This window comes from Morus notabilis, unplaced genomic scaffold (genome assembly GCF_000414095.1).
Source record: "Morus notabilis unplaced genomic scaffold, ASM41409v2 Scaffold98, whole genome shotgun sequence".
Lineage (NCBI taxonomy): Eukaryota > Viridiplantae > Streptophyta > Magnoliopsida > Rosales > Moraceae > Morus > Morus notabilis.
Genome location: NW_010359472.1, coordinates 928,373 through 954,082, shown reverse-complemented (window position 1 = coordinate 954,082; position 25,710 = coordinate 928,373). Strand labels below are relative to the sequence as shown.

General features: G+C 40.0%; 1 protein-coding gene across 6 annotated transcripts in view; it reads right to left on the bottom strand.

Moving 5' to 3' along the window:
• Positions 1 to 1,252: 1,252 nt before the first annotated feature.
• The window catches only part of LOC21407386 (histone-lysine N-methyltransferase setd3), a 48,028-nt gene continuing 23,570 nt past the window's right edge, over positions 1,253 to 25,710 (bottom strand). For 4 of the 6 annotated variants that reach the window (XM_024163192.1, XM_024163194.1, XM_024163193.1 and 1 more), the window contains exons 15-16: positions 24,743 to 24,856; positions 1,253 to 1,574 (exon numbers count right to left, since the gene is read on the bottom strand). In XM_024163192.1, the coding sequence (XP_024018960.1) occupies positions 1,424 to 1,574; positions 24,743 to 24,856 (265 nt within the window). In that variant the 3' untranslated portion in view covers positions 1,253 to 1,423. Of the gene's footprint in view, positions 1,575 to 17,636; positions 17,686 to 24,742; positions 24,857 to 25,710 lie in introns of those variants that run through there. The other 2 variants (XM_024163196.1, XM_024163197.1) reach the window with 2 other exon arrangements.

Below are 25,710 nucleotides of genomic sequence, written 5' to 3'. Positions count from 1 at the left end.
AAAATTAACACATGATTTTTAGGAATTAATACAAAAAGTGACTATTTTTTGATGTATATTCTATTTTTTTTTTATGATTTTCTCTATTTTTTGCCTTTGAAAAATAAAAGAAAATAAAAACGACGTCAAACAATTTTAAACTTTTGCAGACACGATCCTTACATTATTTTAAGCGTGCGTGCAAAAAATGACCCCAAAAAATGAAAAAATAAAAATGCTGTCAAAAAGCTCCCGACCCGCGCAGTTGGGCGCCCAAAGGACGAGATAGGTCAAAAATTCACATTTTTATTTATGTTTTGCATTCTAAAATTAATACATAATTTTTAAGAATTAATGCAACAACTGGCACACTGTTTTAATGAATATTGTATTTTTTTTTTATGATTTTCTCTATTTTTCACCTTTGAAAAATAAAATAAAATAAAATAAAAATGACGTCAAAAAAGTCTGAAATTTTGCAGACACGATCCTTACATTTTTCTGAGCATGCATGCAAAAAATGAAAGAAGAAAAACACTATGAAAAAGCCCCCGGCCCACGTGGTGGGGCGCCGAGGAGCCGGGCTAGGTCAAAAATTAATATTTTTATTTATGTTTTGCATTCTAAAATTAATACATGATTTTTAAGAATTAATACAAAAAGCGACACCATTTTTTAATGTATATTCTATTTTTTTTATTTTCTCTATTTTTCGCCTTTGAAAAATATAATAAAATAAAAAGGACGACAAAAACGTAAGTAGAAAGACAGCGCACGCGACAAGATCTGCTTCCAATTCAGCATGAGGTTTAGAGGTTAAAGTTCAGGGAGAATGACTATGTATCGCTGAGCCGATCTGCCATTTTGTACAGCCATTTTGTACAAAATTTCATGAAGTACTGAAATATAACGCCCCACAACCCAGAAGTAGAAAGTGAAAGGCTGTAGGAGCTCAGATGGCTGTATCATAATCTTCAACCACAACAATAAAAAGCAGCTGCATTTAATCCCTTTTTTAGCATTAAAAAATATGTTTCATACTGATTTTGATTATTGTTTAGTGGCATTTTTTCCATCAATAATAATCACAACTAATTCTTCTGATTACCATCACGGTAATAACGGCTTGTGGTAGTTACTAGAATTACCACAATAACCTAACGTGAAAATGACATGCAAAAGAAAATCACTTGAGTGCTATACCCAAAATGCTCTTTTTTTTTTTTTTTTTTTAAATGCTACCTAAAATTTTTCTACAGAATATGGTGCATTTTAACAAAATTTTGAAGTAAATAATGATAGCTACAGTGAGACAGAAGAAATGGCACACAAGCTTTGCCTTTGTATACTTTTATAATTGTAAAAAGATGGGTATTATTTAGAAGTAGGAAAAAAATAATAAAATAAAATAAGAATAAAAAAATAACTGGCAGAAGCAGGGAATTTAGTTGCGTTCAGCTAGAGCTAATTCTAAGGCATGCTCAGCTTCCTTAAAAAATAGACGGGTGAGTTGTTTTTGGCCTCGCCGGTACACTATACTTGACCACTTGTTTCTGCTAATTAAGTAGCCTTCTGCAGAGTCATCGGTGTCTCCGCTGAACCCAACAAAAGAATAAGAAAAGCTTATCACATTTAGCACAGAGTCATCTAGAATGATTTTAAGTTGATAGGGAGTAGCAAATTATTCAATGCAATAATTCAATAGACTTGGATTCGGTTTTTCATTGACAAAATCCAATCTAATAATAATATTAATATGTATTTTTTTACAGATATTATTAATATTAATATTAATGTGTGGGAAAATGTAATCTTCATATAGCTGTATTAGATAGTTGACTAGGAAAATCCCCTAATCTGAGGGATTTGAGATAGAGTAGATTCCTGATTTACAGCTAGGGATTGATTGTAACAGCTAGGGGTCAATTGTATATATATGTAACCTCCGATGTAGAATATGAATCAATTGAGAAGAGCAATTACTTTTTCTTCTAATTTTCCACATGGTACAAAGCTTTAGGCTCGTTTTCTGGGAAATTGATCTCTCTCGGCCTTCATTGTTGAGCTTGGTTTCGCCTTCAGGGCCTTTATTACTGTTCTTCTGTCTTTTTATTTTTTTCCCCCCCCTAGCCTTAAATCGCCATCTTCAGAGAGCCTTCATTGCTCAAATCATCAGGATCTTCATTGCCAGGAGGTTGCTGTTCATTTCCTAGCACCTTTGATATAGGGATTTTATCGCTGCTTGCGCCGTTGTTCACGCACCACCATCAGAAGGGCTCAGATTGTAGCCGCCACTTGCTAAAGCTCAGATCGTCATGATAAGCCTCCCGTGCGTTACACATATGTTAGAAGGAAGCGCAAGGACTGTTACGGCGAAAGAAAGGAGGGGGAGGCTGAGTCAGCAAGTAGTTAGTGGTTAGTTAGACTTTAGAATTGATGAGGGATTTAGGGATAGTGTGTATAAATAGGACAGAGGTAGAATAAAGGGGGATCATTCTGATTTTGTGAAACTTCCTCAAGAAGATAGTTTTAGGGAGAGCAAGGGATCTCTCGAATATCCCCATACCTTTTCTGTATTCAATTTCCGCCATTGTTGATAATCAAAGCTTACTGTTAGCAATTCTTTTTCTGAATTGTCATTTCCATCAGGCATTTGATCTGGAGTCTATCATTTGGTATCAGACCGCGAACTGGGAATGACGAGATGTTCCGACGAGCGCGAGAAGGAGAAGACAGAGGGAACTAGAGAAGAATTCCAGAAGGAATTGGAAGGGATTCGAGAGGATTTGAAGAAAATACCAAGACTTGAGCAAGGAATGGAGATGATGCTCGAGAGACTGGATGAATTGATGAGACAGAGGGAATCAACCAATCGGGAGCCGCTGTGGGCCGCAGAAGGAACGGCGGCAACTCTGCCGGCGCCGAGAGATGATTTGCACCGAGAAGGCAAAGTTTGTGCAGAATTCCGAACTCGACGGGTGGAAATGCTAGGATTTGATGGAGATAGTCCCGATGGTTGGATCTTCCGCGCCGAAAGGTTTTTTGCCATGAACCGGATGACGGAAAGGGAGAAATTGGATGTGGCGGTGGTTAGCCTTGAAGGTGAAGCTTTGGCATGGTTTCAATGGGAGGACGGTCGCAGTCTGATTCGGAGTTGGATGGTATTGAAATTGATGATTCTTGAACGATTCTGCCCTAAACAAGAGGGGAGTCTGTGTGAGAAGTTCTTGTCGCTCTGCCAAGAAACGACAGTGAGGGAGTACCGAAGACAGTTCGAAATATTGGCGGCACCATTGACGGAGCTTTCGGAGCAAGTATTGGAGAGTACTTTCGTCAAGGGATTGAAGCCAGAAATTAGGGCGAAAATCAGATTGATGAAACCCGAGGGATTAGGTCGGATTATGGAGGTAGCCTAGCGGGTGGAGGAACATAACCAGTCGGTTCGTGGGTCAAGGGTTTCAGGCCCACAAGGTTTATTCTGGAATAAGGGTAGTAATGTGAATTTGGCATTTTCTGGACACAAGGGAGGCCCAAGTTTTTCTAGAGGGGGAACAAGGAACGCCAGTGCACCGATGGAAAGGAGCCATGCTACGCCGGAGAAGAATACTGGTGCTGGAAGCGGCGCGGCGACCTTTAGACGTTTGACAGATGCAGAGTTGCAGTCAAAGAGGGAAAAAGGCTTATGCTACCGGTGTGACGGGAAGTATACTTTTGGGCACTGTTGTCCAAATTGGGAGTTGCAAGTGTTGATTGTCAGGGAAGAAGAAGAGGAAGACCATGAGAATCGCGCAAAGAGGGACGAGAATTCGGAGGAAGAAGAGTTGGTGGAGTTGTCGCTTAATTCGGTGGTGGGGCTCACAGCTCCGAAGACTATGAAGCTCAAGGGAATCGTTCGAGGGTGCGAGGTAATTGTCTTGATCGATAGTGGGGCTACCCACAACTTTATTTCATGCGATTTAGTAAGGAAATTGGGGCTGACCATAGATAAAACGAGTGGGTATGGGGTAGTAATGGGAACTGGAATTTCGGTGAAGGGAGAGGGAGTGTGTAGAGGGGTGATGGTTGCCCTACAAGAGGTCGAAGTGGTGGAAGATTTCTTGCCTTTAGAATTAGGAAGTTCGGATATAATATTGGGTATCCAGTGGTTGGAAACTTTGGGAGTGGTCACAGTGAATTGGAAGACGTTACTCATGAAATTCAATTTGGGGGATCGACATGTGACATTACGTGGGGATCCTGGGTTGAACAAATCATCGGTCACTCTAAAAGCCTTGACGCGAGCTCTTAAGCATGAGGACCAAGGGGTGTGGGTTGAGTTGGGAAATTTAATGGTAAATTCGTGTGACAAAGGGGAGGAAGTACAGCTCGGGTTGAAGTCTGTGTTGAGTAAGTATGCCACGGTGTTTGAATCCCCAGTGGGCTTACCTCCTGCAAGGGCGAAGGATCATGCCATAGTCTTAAAGGAAAGAACGTTATCGATAAATGTTCGGCCGTACCGTTATCCGCACATCCAGAAGACCGAGATTGAGCGGCTAGTGGGGGAAATGTTGGCAACTGGCATCATCCAAGCAAGTGTAAGTCCGTATTCCAGCCCTGTACTTTTGGTAAAGAAAAAAAGACGGCAGTTGGCGGTTTTGCGTAGATTACCGCGCTTTGAATAAGGAAACAGTACCCGACCGTTTTTCGATTCCCGTGATCGAAGAGCTCCTTGATGAACTTCGCGGTGCAACAATTTTTTCCAAGATTGACCTCAAGTTGGGGGTACCACCAGATTCGGGTGCGACCGGAGGATGTTCCAAAGACTACATTCCGTACTCATGAAGGTCATTATGAGTTCCTCGTTATACCCTTCGGCTTAAGAAATGCTCCGACAACTTTCCAATCCCTCATGAATGAGGTCTTATGGGCTTTTCTCCGCAAGTTCGTGCTCGTATTCTTCGATGATATACTCATTTACAGCCATTCGTGGGAAGAACACGAGCACCATCTCACACAAGTGTTGGAGTTGCAGCGTCACCATCTCTACGCCAATGCAAATAAGTGTAGCTTTGGTCAACGGTCAATAGAATACCTAGAACACATTGTGTCCGACCAAGGGGTTTTAGCGGATCCGGCCAAAATCTCGGCTATGTTGCAATGGCCACTACCTGCTAATTTGCGGGATCTACGAGGGTTCCTGGGATTGACTGGATATTACAGGAAATTTGTGGCTAGTTATAGCCAAATTGCAGGCCCTCTCACTAACCTGCTTCGGAAGGATTGTTTCTGATGGGACGCAGGGGCAGCACAAGCGTTTGACAAACTTAAGCAGGCTATGACGCAGGTGCCGGTTTTAGCATTGCCGGACTTTAACAAGTCTTTTGTGCTCGAGTCGGATGCTTCCGGTTTCAGAGTGGGGGCGGTTTTGATGCAAAATCAAGAGGCCCATAGCGTTTTTCAGCCAGGTCTTATCCGCCAAAGCTCGAAGTAAATCAGTATACGAGCGAGAGTTAATGGCTATTGTGTTAGCGGTGTCCAAAAGTGGCGACCATACCTTCTGGGGCGCCACTTTGTCATCCGGACTGACCAGCGGAGCCTAAAATACTTACTAGAGCAGCAACTAGTGAATGTTGAACATCAAAAATGGTTGACTAAATTGCCGGGATACGATTTTGGGATTCAATACCGTCCGGGGGTCGAGAATCGGGCGGCTGATGCTTTGTCTCGACGCCAGGCCGACTCCACTTTAAGTGTTTTGGCAGCAACTTCCGTGATCCGGACTGAGACTATACATCAACAAGTGTTATAGGATGAACGATTGGCGAAAATTTGGTCGGATTTACAACATCACACCGCAGCACACACCAGGTACTCAATTAGGCAAGGGCGGTTGTTCTTTCGGGGCCGGATGGTTGTGGCTTCGAAGTCCCCAATGGTGCAGCAGTTGTTACGCTCTTATCATAATGGTGTGCTAGGAGGGCATTCCGGGGAATTGAAGACAGTTAGCTGCGGACTGGTATTGGACAGGCATGAAGAAGGATGTGAGTTCATATGTGGCAACATGTGAGGTGTGTCAACGATGTAAGGCTTCTACTTTGGCTCCTAGCGGACTCCTACAACCCTTGCCTGTGCCCGAGCAAGTGTGGGGAGACGTGTATGGATTTCATTGAGGGACTGCCTCGCTCGGAAGGATTTGACACTATTCTGGTGGTCGTTGATCGACTCAGCAAATATGCCCATTTTGTTGCCCTCAAGCATCCGTTTTCGGCTGAGAAAGTGGCTCACCGGTTCATCCAAGAGGTGGTTCGTCTTCATGGCGTACCTCGCACAATTGTGTCGGACTGGGACCGTATTTTCCTCAGTCACTTTTGGACAGAGTTACATAAACGGATGGGCACCGTACTCTCCCGCAGCACCGCATATCACCCCCAGTCCGATGGGCAGACCTAAGTTGTTAACAGATGCGTTGAAACGTACTTACGTTGTTTTACTTCCGACAAGCCGGGGATGTGGCATAAGTGGTTGGCATGGGCAGAGTATTGGTATAACACTTCCTTCCACACTTCCACTCGGATGACCCCATTTCAAGTCGTATAAGGACGAGCTCCTCCTCCGTTGTTACGCTATGGGGTCGGTGCGACGCTTGTGGAGTCCGTGGGACGGCAATTGATGGACCGGGATGCTATGTTAGATCTCCTCAAGTTTCATCTCCTGCGTGCTCAACAGAAAATGAAGGCTGTGGCGGACAATAAACGACGCGATGTACAGTTTGACGTGGGCGACTTGGTGTGTACCTTAAACTTCGGCCTTATCGCCAAGTCTCGCTCACTCGGCGACGCAATGAAAAGTTAAGTCCCCGTTTTTATGGTCCTTATGAGGTTACTAAACGCGTTGGCCCTGTGGCATATCGTTTAGCCTTGCCCGCGGACGCTGCTACACACCCGATGTTCCATGTTTCTCAACTCCGACGGGTAGTGGGCCAGGACCAAGCTGTTTCCCAGTTACCCCCTCAGTTGACAGGTGGCTTGGAACTCCAGGTTGAACCAGCGGCCTTGCTAGGGGTGCGCCAACGGCTCCATGTCAGGCGCACGGATTTGGAAGTGCTGATTCGCTGGGCGAACTTGCCAGAGCATGATGCTTCCTGGGAAACGTTTGATGTGGTGAATGCCCAGTTTCCCCATTTTCACCTTGAGGACAAGGTGCGTCTTTAGGGCGGGGACAATGATAAGCCTCCCGTGCGTTACACATATGTTAGAAGGAAGCGCAAGGACTGTTCCGGCGAAAGGAAGGAGGGGGAGGCTGAGTCAGCAAGTAGTTAGTGGTTAGTTAGACTTTGGAATTGATGAGGGATTTAGGGATAGTGTGTATAAATAAGACAGATGTAGAATAAAGGGGGATCATTCTAATTTTGTGAAACTTCCTCAAGAAGGTAGTTTTAGGGAGAGCAAGGGATCTCTCGAATATCCCCATACCTTTTCTGTATTCAATTTCCGCCATTGTTGATAATCAAAGCTTATTGTTAGCAATTCTTTTTCTGAATTGTCGTTTCCATCGGGCATTTGATCTGGAGTCCATCACGTCGCCGCCTCAGATCCTTACCCCCATCTCTCCAATCTCCAGTTCGATCATCGCCGGCATGTTCTCTGGTTCGAGTCGCTGTCATCTTCTGCTCCGGTTCTGATCATTGCAGCCGCCATCATCTCTTCAGAACGAGCCATCACTTTCAAGTCACGTGCCTAGGACGAGGAAGGAGAAGTTTGATGTTGTTTGACCAACAAACACAGGATCTGTCGTTTTGATTGTTTATTTGATTTAAAAAAAGAAAAAAGAGGAGTACAACAAAATCTTTCAATATTCTTTCATTGATTTTCCCCACCCAATGATCATCGTTTGGTTTTTGGCCTTTATTGCCATTTTTTGGGAGAGCCTTTATTGCCGTTGACAACTCTTAGCCTTCATTGTTGTTTCAGCCACATGTCAAAAACAACCGAATCTGTTGGAGAACTGTCAGGTACTTGCTCATTGGTAGACTCAGGTAAGTTTCCTATTTCCATTGGATTAACAGTCTCGGATGAAACTTTTACTAATTCCCAGATCATAGACTCGGCTGCCATTGATCACATGACTCGTTCATCACAGAAATTTTGCACTTATAACCCCTGACCAAGTAGTAGGAAAATTACCATAGCCGATGGATCATCAACCAATGTTGCAGGTATAGGAGATGTTAAAATTAATCCCACAGTAACACTTAGAAATGTGCTCCATTCTAAAGCTATCCACTAATCTCATCTCTATACAAAAGCTTACTCAAGATTTGTCTTGCAATGTGGTTTTTTACCCTGCTTACAGTCTATTTCAAGACCATGAGTTAGGGACGATGATTGGACTTGCTAAGGAACAGGACGAACTGTACTACCTTGAGATGTCGAGCAATCAAAATGTCACCAAGAGTAAATCACCATCATCATTTCTCTCTGAGCATCATCTTTCCAATAAAGAAAAGATCTGGCTTCGTTACTGTAGACTTGGACATCTATCATTCACAACTCTTAAGGTGTTGAAAGATTCCTAAAATAATTATGGTCAATATGTGTTGTATATATAACGTGAATAGGCTGTCATTGACTGATTAGTAGCTGTCCATTCATTGTCCTAGTGTAGCCCGGTTGTCAGAGGGATTTTAGGAGTTATTTGCTAGCTGTTCAATTAGATAGATTAGTTACCTAATTTGTACATAAGCTGGGAACTTTATATTCCCATGTAATAGAGCATAATGTATTGCAGTAAAATATTCCCATTCAGAATTTCTAGGGTTAGAACTTGCTCTTTCCTCCCACAATGTCCACAGCCACGTTCGAATCCACTCAATCTCGATCATCGTCATCGTGGCCTGAACCCCAAACTGTCCGAAACCCACCCGAGAGTCACCCTTTACAGATAACTACCATCTGATGGTCACAGTCAATCCGAATGTATATCAGAAGAAAGGGGTAAGATTGGTTACATAACAAGAGATGCAAAGAAGCCTGACGTGAAGGATCTAGCTTATGCCATTTGGGATGCTGAAAATTCAATGGTAAAGACCTAGTTGGTTAATTCCATGGATGAGGAGATTGCTGCCAATTACATGTGCTACTCCACTGCCACAGATCTGTGGGATGTGTCTCAAATTTATTCCGACCTCGGGAATCAATCCCAAGTGTATGAGCTAACGTTGCAGCGTTGAGAAATTCGCCAAAGTGAGGATTCCGTTACAAAATATTTTAACTCTCTCAAAAGAATTTGGCAGGACCTCTTGTTTAACGATTACGAATGGAAATCATCGGAGGACTGTAATCATTACAAGAAGATGGTAGATGTCAGCCGAGTGTTCAAATTCCTTGCCAGTTTGAACATTGAATTTGACGAGGTACGTGGTCGAATCATTGGAAGGAACCCACTACCCCCCATTGGTGAAGTCTGTGCTGAAGTACGCCTAGAGGAGAGCCGCAAACATGTGATGTTGGGGAAGAAGTCTTGGTCCAACGGGTCATCTCTGGCCATTCCTGAAGCCCAAGTCAGTCACAGGACCTCTCAAAACCAACGTGGAGCAGACAAAAATCTTCTACGATGTGATTATTGTGGCAAAACACGCCATACACGGGAGACCTGCTACAAATTGCATGGAAGACCGCCCAATGGCAAGGGAAATAAGCCAAGTGTAGCACCATCTGTGGGAAATCAATAGAACCTCCCTGCTGCAAATGAAGCCGAGTCATCTCCCTTTAGTAAGGAGCAGTTAGACCATCTTCTTAAGTTGCTGAAATCCTATTCTTCACCTAGTATTCTTGTTGGTTCCATGGCACATTTAGATAGTGAACCTTTGGCACTATCTGTTCTTGCAAATTCTGGTCCTTGGATCATTGATTCAGGGGCTTCTGATCACATGACTAGTTCTTCATATTTGTTTAGTTCCTATTTCCCTTGTTCAGGTGCTGAGAAAGTTAGAATAGCTTGTGGTAGTTTTTCATCAACTATAGGCAAAGGAAATGTTAGAATTTCTAAAAATACTCTAATTTCGTCCTACATGTTCCAAAACTTGCTTGTAATCTCCTCTCTATCAGCAAATTATCAAAAAATTCCAACTGTTCTATCCTCTTTCTTCCTTCCCATTGTGTTTTTCAGGACTGGAGCTCGAAGAAGACAATTGGAACTGCTAAGGAAATAAACGGACTGTACTATGATGAGATTTCTTTCGGGAATGAAAAAGCTCCGGGATTAGGTAGTACTACTTCAACCTTTGTTTATGATCAAATAATGTTATGGCAAAAGAGATTAGGAGATCCTAGTTTTCCATATCTTAAATATTTATTTCCTAGATTGTTTAAAGGAATTGATTGTTCAAAGTTACATTGTGAGGCTTGTCATTTGGCTAAAGATCATCGAATTTCATTCCCTTTGAAACCTTATGTTGCATCAAAACCATTTTATTTATTTCATAGTGATGTTTGGGGACCATCTAAGGTGAACACACTTTTTGGAAAAAATTGGTTTGTAACATTCATTTATGATCATACCCGAGTATGTTGGATATATTTGTTGGAAAAAAAATCCAAAGTTGAAAAATGTTTTAAAGATTTTTTTCCTCATGATGGAAAACCAATTTCAGACTAAGATTGACATTTTAAGAATAGATAATGAAACTGAATATTATAACAAGTACTTGGGAACTTTCTTTTAGAAAAAGGTGTTGTTCATCAATCCACCTGTTGTGATACACCACAGCAAATTGCCGAAAGGAAAAATACACTTGCTTGAAGTTGCACGAGCTACCATGTTTTTCAATGAATGTTCCTAAATACCTTTGGGTAGGGGTGGCAATTCGTGTCACGTGTTGTGTTTTGATCGTTTTTTTTTTTTTAAATTTGCAGTCAACCCGAACACGACCCGTGACGAAATTTTTTAAAAACCGCAACACGAACACGACACGACCACTTTACGAGTTGACACAACACGACCCGAAATGACCCGGGACACGAAATTGACCCGTGAATTCGAAATTGACATGAAAATTGTATAGTTTTATTTAGTTTTTTACATATTAGAAATAACTTAAAATTCATAACACACTAAATTACAATAACATCCATTGAAATTAAGCAAATAATAGTATAAGATTTTGAGTATAACTATCATAATATCACAAGTTCATAATAAAATTTAAAATATGTAATGAAAAATATATGTATTTTTTAGTTTTTTACGAGTTTCGTGTCGTGTTCGGGTTAGGCAGGTCCAACCTGAAATTGACCCGTATTTTTCGTGTCAATTTCAGGTCGACCCAATTCTGACCCGAACATCTTTTTTCTCAACCCTAACCCACAAAATTCGTGTCGTTTTTGAGTCGTGTCGTGACCCATATTGCCGGTCCTACCTTTGGGGTAATGCTCTTCTAACCGCATGTTATTTGATAAATAGAATGCCATCTCGAGTTTTGAAATTTGGCACACCATTAAATTGTTTTAAAAAGGCCTTTCCCACATCTCAGTTAAGTGTCGATCCAAACTAAATCCAAAATCTGAAAAGTGTCTTCATCGGGTATGCATCTAATAAAAGGGGTTATAAATGTTTTAATCCTGTCACAAGGAAATTTTTTGAAAGTATGGATGTAATCTTTGTTGAAAACCTACCTTTCTTTCAAAAAAATTCTCTTCAGAGGGAGAGTGTAAGGAAGAAAATTTTTGGGAAACTATAACTTTATCTATTCCAAATTTTCCTGAGTCAATACCTTTGAACACTTTTAATAAACGAATCCAGAAAACATCTGTTGAACATCTGGAAACTCATGAATTTCCTAATCCTACTTTGCCAAATGTTGTTACATCAGAGGCAGGTGGAGAAGTACTCCAAAAAGGTCATAATATCCCTCATTCTGAACTTTAGGTTTATACGCGAAAGAGATTTCGCAAAGACACTACGGCGCCTGTTATTTCTCCTGTGGATGTTCAATTTGATTTACCTGGTAATGGTCCTTCCACAACCACTCAAAGTAATCTGTCCTCTCTTCCTACTCCTTTATCACTTGAATTGCTTGATTCTTCCCTAAATGATTTTTATCTTCCAATAGCTTTCTTCCTACTCCTTTATCACTTGAATTGCTTGATTCTTCCCTAAATGATTTTTATCTTCCAATAGCTCTAAGAAAAGGAACCCGAACTTGCACTAGACATCCTATTGCTAAGTATCTGTCCCATGAAAGATTGTCAGACAATCATAAAGTATTTGTGTCAAGGATTACTAATCTGTTTGTTCTAAAAACTGTTCAGGAAGCATTAGGTGATCCAAATTGGAAATCAGCAGTGATGGAAGAGATGAATGCTCTTAGGAAGAATGACACTTGGAGTGTGATTGACCGGCCAACCGATAAGAAGACAGTTGGGTATAAATGGGTATTTCCTGTGAAATGTAAAGCAGATGGTAGTGTGGAAAGATAGAAAGCAAGACTCATAGCAAAGGGATTCACTCAAACTCACGGTATTGACTACCAAGACACCTTTGCTCCTGTTGTTAAGATAAATTCCATCAGAATACTTTTGTCTCTTGCAGTTAATTGCAATTGGCATCTCCATCAGTTAGATGTCAAAAAATGCATTTTTAAATGGAGATCTTCAGTGTGTATGGATCTACCACCCGGATTTGAAGAATGTCTTGGGAAGGGTAAAGTGTGTAAGCTGAAGAAATCCTTGTATGGTCTAAAATAATCCCTAAGAGCATGGTTTGAGCGCTTTGGAAATGTTATCAGGAAGCATGGCTTCACATAGAGTCAAGCCGATCATACACTGTTCTTCAAACACTCAACTAGAGGTAAAGTAACTATCTTGATTGTATATGTGGGTGATAAAATCATGATAGGGGATGATCTTGTGGAAATCAACAACTTGAAAAAGAAGTTGGATGCAGAATAAGACCTGGGAACTCTAAAATACTTCATGGGTATGGAATTTGCAAGGTCCAAGGAAGGTATCTTCATCAACTAGCGAAAGTATGTTCTTGATTTACTCAAAGAAACTGACATGACTGGCTATAACGTAGTAGATACTCCGATTGAATCCAATTTGAAGCTAGAACCAACAACCGATGAAAAAGTTGACTAAAAACGATATCAAAGATTTGTAGGAAGACTAATTTATTTGGCTCACATACAACTTGACATAGCTTTTGCAGTAAGTGTGGTGAGTTAATTCATGCACTGACTGGGGGCCGCTCACTTTGAAGCTGTTTTCAGAATTCTGAGATATCTCAAGGGAACTCTTGGGAAGGGACTTCTCTTCAAAAACATAAATCACCTTCAGATAGAAGCCTATACAGATGCAGATTAGGCAGGTAGTATAAGTGGCAGAAGATCCACCTCAGGTTACCGCACCTTTGTTGGAGGGAATTTGGTTACGTGGAAAAGTAAAAAACAATGTGGTAGCAAGAAGTAGTGTTGAAGCTGAGTTTCGTTCAGTGGCACATGGATTCTACTAAGTTTTATGGATAAAAAGACTCTTGGAAGAATTGAGGGTTATACCTACACAGATCATGGTCTATTGTGACAACAAGGCAGCAATATCAATCGCACACAATCCGGTTTTACATGACAGGACAAAACATGTAGAAGTGCATAAACACTTTATTAAGGAGAAGTTGGATAGTGGTGTGATATGCATGTCTTACATACCAACCACTGATCAAGTTGCGGATATTCTCACCAAGGGTCTTCCCATGGCACAGTTCGAAAGTTTTACAAGCAAGCTCGCCCTGAACGACATCTTCATGCCAGCTTGAGAGGGAGCGTTGATAGATTCCTAAAATAATTATGGTCAATATGTGATGTATATAGAATGTGAATAGGCTGTCATAGACTCTTTAGTAGTTGTCCACTATAGGATGTCATTGACTGATTAGTAGCTGTCCATTGTCCTAGTGTATCCCGGTTGTCAAAGGGATTTTAGGAGTTATTTGCTAGCTATTCAATTAGGCAGATTAGTTACCTAATTTGTAGATAAGCTGGGAACTATATATTCCCATGTAATAGAGCATAATGTAGTGCAGTAAAATATTCCCATTCAGAAAACACACATACTCTGCTTTTATAAGGTTTTGTTTCCTTCTCTTTTTTGGGGATTAGACATTGAGTGTTTTCACAGTGATGTGTGCAACCTTTCCAATCAGCAATAAAAGAAGTTCAATTCATTTTCATCTAATTCACAGTGACATTTAGGGTCCCTCTACTGTCTCTAATATTTCTGGAGCACATTGGCTTGTCTTTTATCGATGATTGTACTCGAGTCTCTTGGGTTTTGCTTACTAAAAAACAAGTCTGATGTGAGTTCCGTTCTCCCAAATTTCCATAATATGGTCCAAAATCAATTTGGTGTTCGAATCAAAAGGTTCAAGTCAGACAATGCTAGGGACTATTTTAATCAAGTATTAAATTCATACTTTCTTCAAGAAGGAATAATCCATGAATCATCTTATGTAAGCACCCCACAACAAAATGGAGGCGCTGAGAGAAAAAATAGCCACCTACTTCATACAACTTGAGCATTCTTATTTTAGAATAATGTGCCTAAATCTTATTGGGGGTAAGCTGTTCTAACAACCACACATCTCATAAATCGATTACCTTATAGCCTTGAGTTTCAAAGTCCCATGGAAATGCTTTCAAAGTTTTATCCCAACCTAAGCATCACAAACCATCCCATTCCTAGAATATTCGGACGTGTATCTTTTGTTCATGTTCAGTCAAAACAAGAGAAAATTAGATTCAAGGGCAGTCAAATGTGTTTTCAATGGGTATTCTTCAACTGAAAAAGGATACAAGTGTTGTCATCCACCATCCAAGAAAGTTCTTGTCTCCGCAGACGTTACTTTCAACAAGAGTGAATCTTATTTCACCATTCCTTATCTTCGGGGGCAGAATTCAATCATGGAAGGTAAGGATTGAGATTTCTTTCTCATTGACCTTCCTTCACCACCCAAAATGAGCCCATGGTTGCTCTTGAGGATAGGATGACTGGCAAAGTATACTCAAGGAAGAAAACTGCTATCCCCAAACTTGTACAAGTCCGAGAATCTGAACTAACTTATGGAAATGAGGTAACAATTTCTAATCCTTTTGTGCAAACTGAGAAAGACATAGATCAGGACCTCCCCATTGCTATTAAGAAGGGAACCAAGGAATGCACCAAACGTCCTTTGTATCCTCTCTCCCATGTTGTGTCGTTTGTAAAATTTTCACCATCCTATAGGCCATTTCTTACAAGTTTGAACAATATTCACATACCGACCAATTTATCCGAGGCTTTATCTGATGAAAATTGGAAACAAGCTATGAATGTAGAAATGGAGGCCTTGGAGAAGAACAAAACTTGAGAGTTGGTGACTTTGCCTGCAGGGAAAAAACCTGTGGGATGCAAGTGGGTTTACAGGGCAAAATATAAAGCAAATAATAGGTCACTAGAAAGGTACAAGGCGAGATTGATAGCTAAGGATATACGCAGACATGTGTGGATTATCAAGAAACGTTCGCCCCAGTTGCAAAGATGAACACTGTCAAGGTTTTGCTCTCCTTGGCAACTAATTATAGTTGGGATTTAGAGCAGTTCGATGTTAAAAATGTATTTCTGCACGGAGACCTCGAAGAAGAAATTTATATGGAAATTCCACCTGGATTTGGAAGTAACTTAGCTGCTAATCAAGTATGCAAGCTCAAAAAAGCCTTGTATGGGCCTAAGCAGTCACTGAGGACGTGCTTTAGAAGATTTGCAAAAGTAATGATAGATATGGGATATAGACAAAGCCAGGGAGATCATACATTGTTTGTTAAACACTCAGACTCAGAGGGAGTCATTGCTCTTTTGGTGTATGTCGATGACATCATCGTGACAGCAAATGATGAAAAGGAGACAGGTTTTGAAGTAGTGGTTGGCTAAAGAATTTGAGATTTAGGAAGGGAATTATTTCCTAGGGCTTTAGGTTGCACACTCTAAGCAGGGAGTTTTCATCTCCCAGCAGAAGTACGTCACGAACGTCAAAGAGATAGGGAAGTTGGCATGTAAACCAGCAAGCAAACACACCAATAGATCCTAATCACAAGCTCGAAGAGGCCGAGGAAGATGCTATAGTAGATAGAGAGATGTATGAAAGGTTAGTAGGGAGACTCATTTATCTCTCTCACACAAGACCAGATATAACTTATGTTGTAATTGTGATAAGTTAATTTATGCACAATCCGAAAGAAGTTCATTTGCAAGCTGCCAACTGAGTATTGTAGTTTCTTAAAAGTACTCTAGGAAAGGGCATCTTGTTTAGAAGAAGCACGGGACTAATACTTGAGATCAACCACCGGTTATTGTACCTTTCTTATAGGTAATCTTGTGAATTGGAGGAGTAAAAAATAAAAAGTGGTAGTTAGATCTAGTGCGGAAGCAGAGTTCTGAGAGATGGCTCAAGGGGTTTGCAAGCTACTATGGTTGAAGATCATCCTAGAAGATTTGAAAATTAAGTGGGATGGTCCAATAAGATTCTACTGTGACAACAAATATGCATTCAGCATTGCACATAATCCAGTGCAACATGATCGAATGAAGCACATAGAAGCAGATAGGCACTTTATCAAGGAAAAGCTAGACAGTGGATTGATTTGTACTCCTTATGTGCCTACCAAGCATCAACTTGAAGATGTGCTCACAAAAGGCTTGAGTAGTGTTTCAAGGGTAATTTTGACAAATACCCCTTAAAATGGTACCATTAAGGATGTTTGGGTCTCAACATTGGCCTATTGAATTTTGCCCCTTTGGAGTAAGTAATTTGACAGATTATTACTGATAATTTGACAAATGTCGCTGGCAGCGGGTCTCCGGTCACCGGCGGCAAGCGTAATTTAATAGATTATTGTCTAAAATTTGACAATTTGTTATCTATAATTTAACAGATTATTATCAAAGGGGTAGCCCATCACAGCAAAAGGGTAGAACTCCAATAAGATGTGTTTAAGGGTCAGTTTTTGCAATTTTCTCGTGTTTCAAACAATTGTATCCAAGATGGGAATGGAAAACATCTATTCACCAACTTGAGGGGGAGTGCGGGAAAATGTAATCTTCATATAGCTGTATTAGATAGTTGATTAGGAAAATCCTGTAATCTGAGGGATTTGAGATAGGGTAGATTCCTGATTTACAACTAGGGGTCAATTTTTGCAAAAGGGTAGCCCATCACAGCAAAAGGGTAGAACTCCAAAAAGATGTGTTTAAGGGTCAGTTTTTGCAATTTTCTGGTGTTTCAAACAATTGTATGCAAGATGGGAATGGAAAACATCTATTCACCAACTTGAGGGGGAGTGCGGGAAAATGTAATCTTCATACAGCTGTATTAGATAGTTGATTAGGAAAATCATGTAATCTAAGGGATTTGAGATAAGGTAGATTCCTGATTTACAACTAGGGGTCAATTGTATATATATGTGACCTATGTAAAATATGAATCAATTGAGATTAATATGATGTTTTATTTCCAAAACCAATATCATTGGATTTTGTATATGAATTGCATTGAATTGGATGTAATATTTAGAAAATTAATATGGTTAGGAATTGGATTAGTTGTTGCAAAAGAACATTGTAATGGTTTGGATGCTCACCCCTTCACATGCCCGAGTTTTTCTACAATGCTGAAGGTTTAGTTTCATGATTAGTCCTTGACCTATTTTAAAAGTCTAGAATTAGTCTTTATACTTATAAGAAGAAGAGTAGAATACTTTGCTAAGTAGTTCTCTGTTAGTCCTTTTACACACATTGTGTTGTTGATTAGACAAGAGCTAACTTAAACAAAACTCCTATCAAAGTTAAAGACCCAATAATGAAATTAATACCAATGTAAATTAACCATTTTGCCTTGGACTCAGTGACAATACCTTGTAAATAACTAACTAAAAGCGATTAGCAAGGGATGACAAGTTTACACACAAACACATTTACCTGCAGGGACTTGCCTTAAATGAGACGCTATTATTTGTCCTGATTAATTATTTTTACTTTTGCCTTAAATGAGACACAATTATCTGAACTGATTAATTATTTTTATTTTTAAGTTACGCAAAATGTTATATATTATCTATAATATTGAGTATCGTTTTTAATATATGTACTATGTGAAAATTTGAAAACTATTGCCTTCTTTTGTTTTTAAGTCTTTTATGTGTATTTTTTATTTTGTTGTATTTTGAAAACAATTAATCAGATTAATGAATCACCTACGAGCATCCTGAACCCGTGACTGAGAAAAATTAATCAGGTTACAACTTATGCACAATCAAAACAGAGGAAAAGATTTCAACAAAATGATTAATGTTAACTGAAGCTGTTGGATCCAACTTTTGATGACACAGTAGACGAAAGTTACTTAATGACTTTAGATTAAAAGACAATGTGGATTGTGTAGTAGTGGATATCAAAGTTAATTAGAGTGATTGTGAGATTTTGGGAGGATTATTGGAGTGAAGAAGGTCCTTTGTGCTCAAGATTCCCTGCCCTAATCTCCTCACTTAAAGAGGAGCCGGTTTCAAGTTTTGTTTCCGAAGTGAATTCTCTGGATCGCAGTGTCAGTTTGTGGAATTTCAATTTCACAAGGAATTTAATGGACAGAGAATTAAGGTGTTGGAGTCAATTACAATTGCAAAGAGGGATAGGATTCATAGTTCGATTCAGGACAGAAGGGAGTGGGTACTGGATTATAGCAGTTTGTTCTCTGTCAAAGCGTTATTCACTTCATTGACTGTGATTGCTCATCGCATTGATATCTGAAGGTTTCAGGGCAGAAAAGAATATTCTTTATTGATCAATTTCTATACAAGAAGTTACAATATTTATAGGAGAAAACCCTATGGGAATCAGGAAATAAAATCCCACGGAAAGAGGGATTAGATGAGATCCTTATCTCAAGAGATCTCCTTTAAAAACTGAAAGTATAAACTACTTTCCTATCTTATCTCTAAGCCCCTATTAACCGGATTATTCCTATTTTGCTACACTCCCCCTCAAGTTGGTGCATAGATATCTATCATTCCCAACTTGCTAATGAGAAACTCGAAGTTTGATCTAAATAATCCTTTAGTAAGAACATCAGCTACTTGTTGTGAGGTTGGAACAAATGGCAAGCAGATGGCACCAGCTTCAATATTCTCTTTTATAAAATGTCGATCAATCTCAACATGTTTAGTTCTATCATGTTGGACTGGATTGTGGGCGATGCTGATTGCTGCTTTGTTGTCACAGAACAGTTTCATAGGCATAGTCATAGGTCTTCTCAGTTCTTCCAAAATCCGTTTACGCCATATCATCTCACAGATCCCTTGTGCCATTGATCTGTATTCTGCTTCTGCACTGCTTCGAGCCACTACGTTTTGTTTCTTGCTCCTCCAAGTAACTAGGTTTCCCCATACAAATGTGCAGTAGCCAGATGTAGACCTTCTATTTGACTTAGATCCCGCCCAATCTGCATCTGTGTAAGCTTCAATACCTCGTCGTTCATTCTTCTCAAAGAACATTCCTTTTCCCGGTGAACTCTTCAAGTACCTCAGGATGCGGTAGGCTGCTTCTAGATGTTCTTCATGGGGAGAATGCATAAACTGGCTCACTAGGCTAACGAATGCTATATCTGGTCGAGTATGTGATAAGTAGATTAGCTTCCCGACTAGTCTTTGGTACTGAGCCGTATCCACCTGTCTTCCTTCTTTGTTTCCAAACTTTTGATTTGGATCAACTGCTGTTTCTGCAGGGCGACATCCACTCATCCCAGTCTCTTTAAGAAGATCAATCACATACTTTCTTTGTGAAATTGCAACTCCCTTTCTTGACCTGGCTACTTCCATACCAAGGAAGTATTTTAGTGAGCTTAGGTCCTTAATCTCAAATTCGGAAGCCAGACTTTGCTTTAGACGATTCATCTCAACAGTATCATCCCCAGTAAGGATGATGTCATCCACATACACTATAAGAACAGCTACTTTCCCATTGGAGTGTCTTGTGAACATCGTGTGATCTGCTTGCCCCTCGTCATATCCCTGTCTTCTCACAAATTGAGTGAATCTCTCGAACCAAGCTCTTGGGGATTGTTTTAGACCATACAGAGACGTTTTTAGCTTGCATACCCGGGTTCCATATTTTTCTTCAAATCCTGGCGGTGGATCCATGTAGACTTCTTCATCCAAATCGCCATTAAGGAACGCATTCTTCACATCTAGTTGCTGTAGTGGCCAATCTAAGTTGGCTGCAAGTGATAGGAGTACCCTGAGAGTATTGAGCTTTGCCACTGGTGCAAAGGTTTCAAGGTAGTCAATCCCATATGTTTGAGTGAACCTTTTTGCTACTAGGCGAGCCTTGTATCTTTCCAGAGATCCATCTGACCTATATTTTGTTGTGAACACCCATTTACAGCCAACAGTCTTCTTCCCCTTCGGCAATTCTATCACTTCCCAAGTTCCATTCTTTTCAAGGGCTTTCATTTCCTCGAGAACAGCTTCATTCCATTCATTAACCTTTAGAGCATCCTGCACATTCTCTCGACAATTGTGAGGTAAAGGCAGAGAAAACAGGTGACAGATTTTTGTAGGACACAAAGTTTGACATGGGATATTTTGCACAACTTCGGACCCCTTTGCGCTTAGCAATAGGAAGGTCAGCCTCAGGTATATAGGGCTCGGATTCAAGATTGGGTAGGTTGGTGTGAATAGATATAGCATGAGGAATACCTGATTCGGGAATATTCTGTGGTGTAGGATCTGGACTGATCTGTGGTTCAGGCTCTTGGCAGTGTTGGCTAGTTTCAGTCTCCATTCCTTGCTTCCAGTTCTTCCTCCTGTAAACCAGCAGTTTTTGTGTTCCTGTTTGTTCCCTATTTTCATCTTTATTAATGTTATGAGATGACTCTATAGACTCAGGATTCAAATTTTCATTACTCACATCACCTAACTCTGTATTTATTAGGAAATTTAGGCTTCTTGCAGTTTCTATTTCAAAGTTCGAATCTTCCATTATGCTCTCCTCCTGAAGATGAGTACCAAAAAATGGTTGAGACTCAAAGAAGGTAACATCCATTGTGACAAACATTTTTTTTGAGCTCACGTCATAGCACTTATATCCTCTTTGGTTCGGAGCATAGCCTACAAATATGCACTTTCTAGCGCGAGGATCTAACTTTCCCCTATTTTGGCTGTGAATATGGACAAATGCACTACACCCAAACACTCTCAAAGGTAAATCTGTAGTCAACTTTGAGGCAGGGAAAGTGTTCTTGAAGACACTTAAGGGTGTTTTATAATCTAAAACTTTGGTAGGCATGCGGTTTATGAGGTATGTGGCAGTTAGGAGAGCCTCTCCCCAAAGGTACTTAGGAACACCATTAGTAAATAATAATGCTCTCGTGACTTCTAGGAGGTGTTTATTTTTTCTTTCTGCTATGCCATTCTGTTGGGGTGTATCTGAACACAAACTTTGATGTATTATGCCCTTGTCTGAAAAATATCCTCCCAATATTTCATTAAAGTATTCTCTGCCATTATCACTCCTAAACACTTTTATTTTCTCTTGAAATTGTGTTTCAATCATTGTATAGAATACCTGAAATATCTTTTTTACTGCAGACTTGTCCCTTAATAAATATACCCAAGTGAGTCGTGTGTGATCATCTATAAAGCTAACAAACCATTTTTTTCCATACATTATTGAGGCTCGAGATGGTCCCCAAACATCACTATGAATTAATAAAAACGGTTTTGTTGCTTGATATGGTCTAGCGGGAAAGGAAGAACGATGATGCTTAGCTAGTTCACAAATCTCACATTTAAAAGAAGATGGACTTTTATTTCTAAATAAATCAGGTAACAAATGTTTTAAGTAATAAAAACTAGGATGCCCTAATCTATAATGCCAAATCATAACATTATTAGAAACGGAAATAGAGTTGAAACAAGAGTTTGTAACTAGGTGTCCTGATTCGGATCCATCTTCAAGGAAATAGAGCCCTCCACTTTCTCTAGCACTGCCAATCGTCCACCCCGAGACCATGTCCTGAAACTCACACCGAGAAGAGTAAAAAGTAACACGACAATTCAGAGAACTTGTTATCTGACTGACAGACACAAGATTGCAAGAGAGTTTTGGAACATGGAGTACATCATGCAAGGTTATATAACTGGAAATTTTGACAGTCCCTGTTCCAGCAATTGCAGAGAGGGAACGCAATTCTAATCTTCCTATTCCCTGCACATGGAGTATAAGTTGAAAAAAAATGGGAGCAACTTGTCATGTGATCAGTGGCTCTTGAATCTATAATCCAAGAGCTGTTTTGTTTGGGATTAACACTGAGGAAGGCTGAGGCGAGATTACCTGTTTTGACAAAATGACATGAAGGGGTTGATTGGTTTACTCGAAAGTGTGAAGACTGAAAAAGTTTGTGAAGACTGAAAAAGTTTGTGCAGCTGCTCTAATTGTTCCTTTGTGAAAGACAGCCCTTCAGAAGTACCTTGCTGCCCCTGATCTTCACTGGTTGCTTGAGCCGAGAAGCCCCTGGAATCAGCACTCTTTTTCTTCCAGTTCTGCGCTTTTCCGTGGATCTTCCAACAATTTTCCCTCGTATGCCAATGTTTTTTGCAGTGGTCACACCAGGGCTTCTTCTTCCTGTCATTATCTGAGTCATTCCTCATTGACACAAGGGCAGAATTATCAGTCACAGCAGCCACTGGTTTGTCATCCTCCTCGGTCTTCATCATAACTTTCCTCCTAGTCTCCTCTCTTCTAATTTCAGAAAACGCCTCCCAAAGAGTTGGTAGGGGATTTTTCCCAAGAATCCTAGACCTAATCTCATCATAGACTCGGTCCAAACCAGCCAAAAAAAGGTACACCCGATCACTTTCTTCTTTTTTCATAAATCTAACGCTATCCATCGGGCAATCCCACTCATCATTATAGCATTGATCTAATTCTTGCCATAGAGACACCATCTCATTATAATAAATGGTAACCTCACGCTCACCTTGTTTGGATTTCCACAACTTGGTTTTTAATTCAAAAATTTGTGAGGAATTTTCAAGATCAGAATAGGTTTCTCTCCCTGCATCCCATACGTCTTTTGTAGTGGGAAGGAAAAGATAGGGCTTACCTATAGTTGGTTCCATAGAGTTAATTAACCATGCAGTAACTAACGAATTTTCTGACCTCCATGCCCTTAGTTTCAGTTCCCCATCTCCAGGCTTCTTCACTTCTCCATTCAAATGACCAAGTTTTCCTCTTCCATCAATGGCCAACTTCACCGATTGTGCCCATTCTAGGTAGTTCTTCCCGTTCAGTTTGTGGAGAGTCAATTGGAACGAAAATTGAGTCGAGTCTCCTCCTTGTGCCATGGTGGTTCGATCTGGTTCACCACGATTAGAATCTCCTGCCCTAGAGGATGCCGAGGATCTGCCTTCTTCTGTGATGGCCGTTTCAGCCATGGGTTAAGAAGGTATTTTTCGGCTCTGATACCATGAAGGTTTCAGGGCAGAAAAGAATATATTCTTTATTGATCAATTCCTATACAAGAAGTTACAATATTTACAGGAGAAAACCCTATGGGAATCAGGAAATAAAATCCCACGGAAAGAGGGATTAGATGAGATCCTTATCTCAAGAGATCTCCTTTAAAAACTGAAAGTATAAACTACTTTCTTATCTTATCTCTAAGCCCCTATTAACCGGATTATTCCTATTTTCTCCAATATCCATTTCATGAGAATATTTGGAGAACTCGTGCCCCCACAAAGGTTAAAGCTTTTTCTTGGCTTTTAGCGCTTAATAAAGTGAATTCTCATGAGTCATTGCAACGTCGAAGCCCATTTATTTCGTTGTCTCCAGGATGGTGCTGTTTACGTAGGGCTGATGGGGAGACTTCTGAGCACCTCTTTCTTCATTGCCGTTATTCTCGCAGGATATGGTCCTTTCTCGTTAAGGAGTTTGGTTTTCATTGGGTTACGCCAGGGAGCTGTGCTGAAATGTTGATTTTTTCTCCTCCTGCTATTAGTGCCAACTTTAGCTACTTTTTAGGGCTTGTGGATGGAAAGGAATAATAGGATCTTTGAGGACATAAGGGTAAATGAAAACGTTCTTTGGGATAAAATAAAATACTGGGTGCCATTGTGGGTATCCAGAGATAGAGTTTGGGAAAGATTTTTTTGGACTTTGAGGACTTGGGGTGCTTTTTTATAGCCCTGTCCTGGTTGTTTTTTTTTTTTTTGTTTCTGGTCTGATCAAAAATTTTTTATTCTAAAGTTGGAGTTTGGTTCTGTTGCAGATAACTCTTCCTCTTCTTTCCTTTCTACGTTTATTATATTCAAATAAATTTCCTTTCTTTTCAAAAAAAAAAAAAAAAGAATATCAAAGTTCATTGAAAGTGCCAATTGCAACAATTATGGTGCCTTGTCGAAATTGAAAATATAATCTCAGAACCAACAGGTTCTTCTGCCCAGAACCGACTCAAGTTATTCTTAGAGACCTTAGTTTGTACCATCTTTTTGTTTTTCTTTTTCCTTCTTTTTTTCCTTTCTGAATAGGAGTTACGGGATTTGAACTTGGAACCTCAATTTTAGAAGTTGGTATGTTCACTGTCCAAGCTAAGCTACGACTAGTTGAACCCCCCTTGGTTTATACTTTTAGTATCCTTAAATAAAGAGACTGACTTCATGGATTAAAGTATAGAGAAAAATCATCAAAGGCCGAATATGGTGTACCTGGCTTTGCTCTCCCTGATAATGTACTGCTCCCCACTCTCAAAAACCTCTGCCCTTTTTAGCAAATCTGTATCGGAGTCCTCTGTTCCAGAATGTTCTTCGAGTTCCGTTATCCTTTGAAAGAAAGATCTTCGTTAGGAAGTATTGACTATCATAATATTAATTACTTTTAATAATAATTTGATAAAACTCCAAACACCAATTCACAAATGAAACCGAGAAAAGATCAAAGAAATGATACAAAGTGTGATTTAGCAATAGTTCGAGACCACCCTGCTTGGAATGGATTTCCAAGACTTTTCCCTCAACCAAAACTGATCTCTCGGTAACCTATCTCATCTCCTTCTTTCCTCTTTTATTCTACAGATCCAATCCGTAGGTGTAAGTAACGCTCTAAAACAACCTGTAACTAACACTATAACCAAACCACCCAACCCAACAAACTAACAACTCTCCTTTGTTATGTTTACAGTAACCCCCTTTAGAAATAACTACAACTTCAGTTGGAGCTGCACTCACATATCTGTAACGCCCTTTAGAATTAAACATGTTTAATTATGCTAAACTGTGGATTATTAGTGTGTCTAATTTGATTTTCATAATTAATTAAGGGACTTTAAGTCATTTTCAATATTTATAATTACACCCCAAAGATTTTTGGAAAACACACTTAAATTTAATACATTTTTCTTTTTTTTCATTTTTCTTTTTCTTTTTCCTTTTCTTTTCTTTTTCTTTTTCTTTTTTTTTTCTTTTCTTTTCCCCCCCATTCCCTTCCCGTGCGCCCAGCCCCCCTCTCTCTCTTTCTTTCCTTTTCTTTTTTTTTCTTCTTCTTCTTCTCTGGTTCTTCACGCACAGCCTCTCTCTCTCTCCGGGCTTCTTCCCGCCGGCGTCCTCTCTCTCTCTTGCTCTCTCTTTCCGGGTTTCTCTCTCCCTCTCTCTCTCGGCAGTTTGGCCGAAAATCTCAA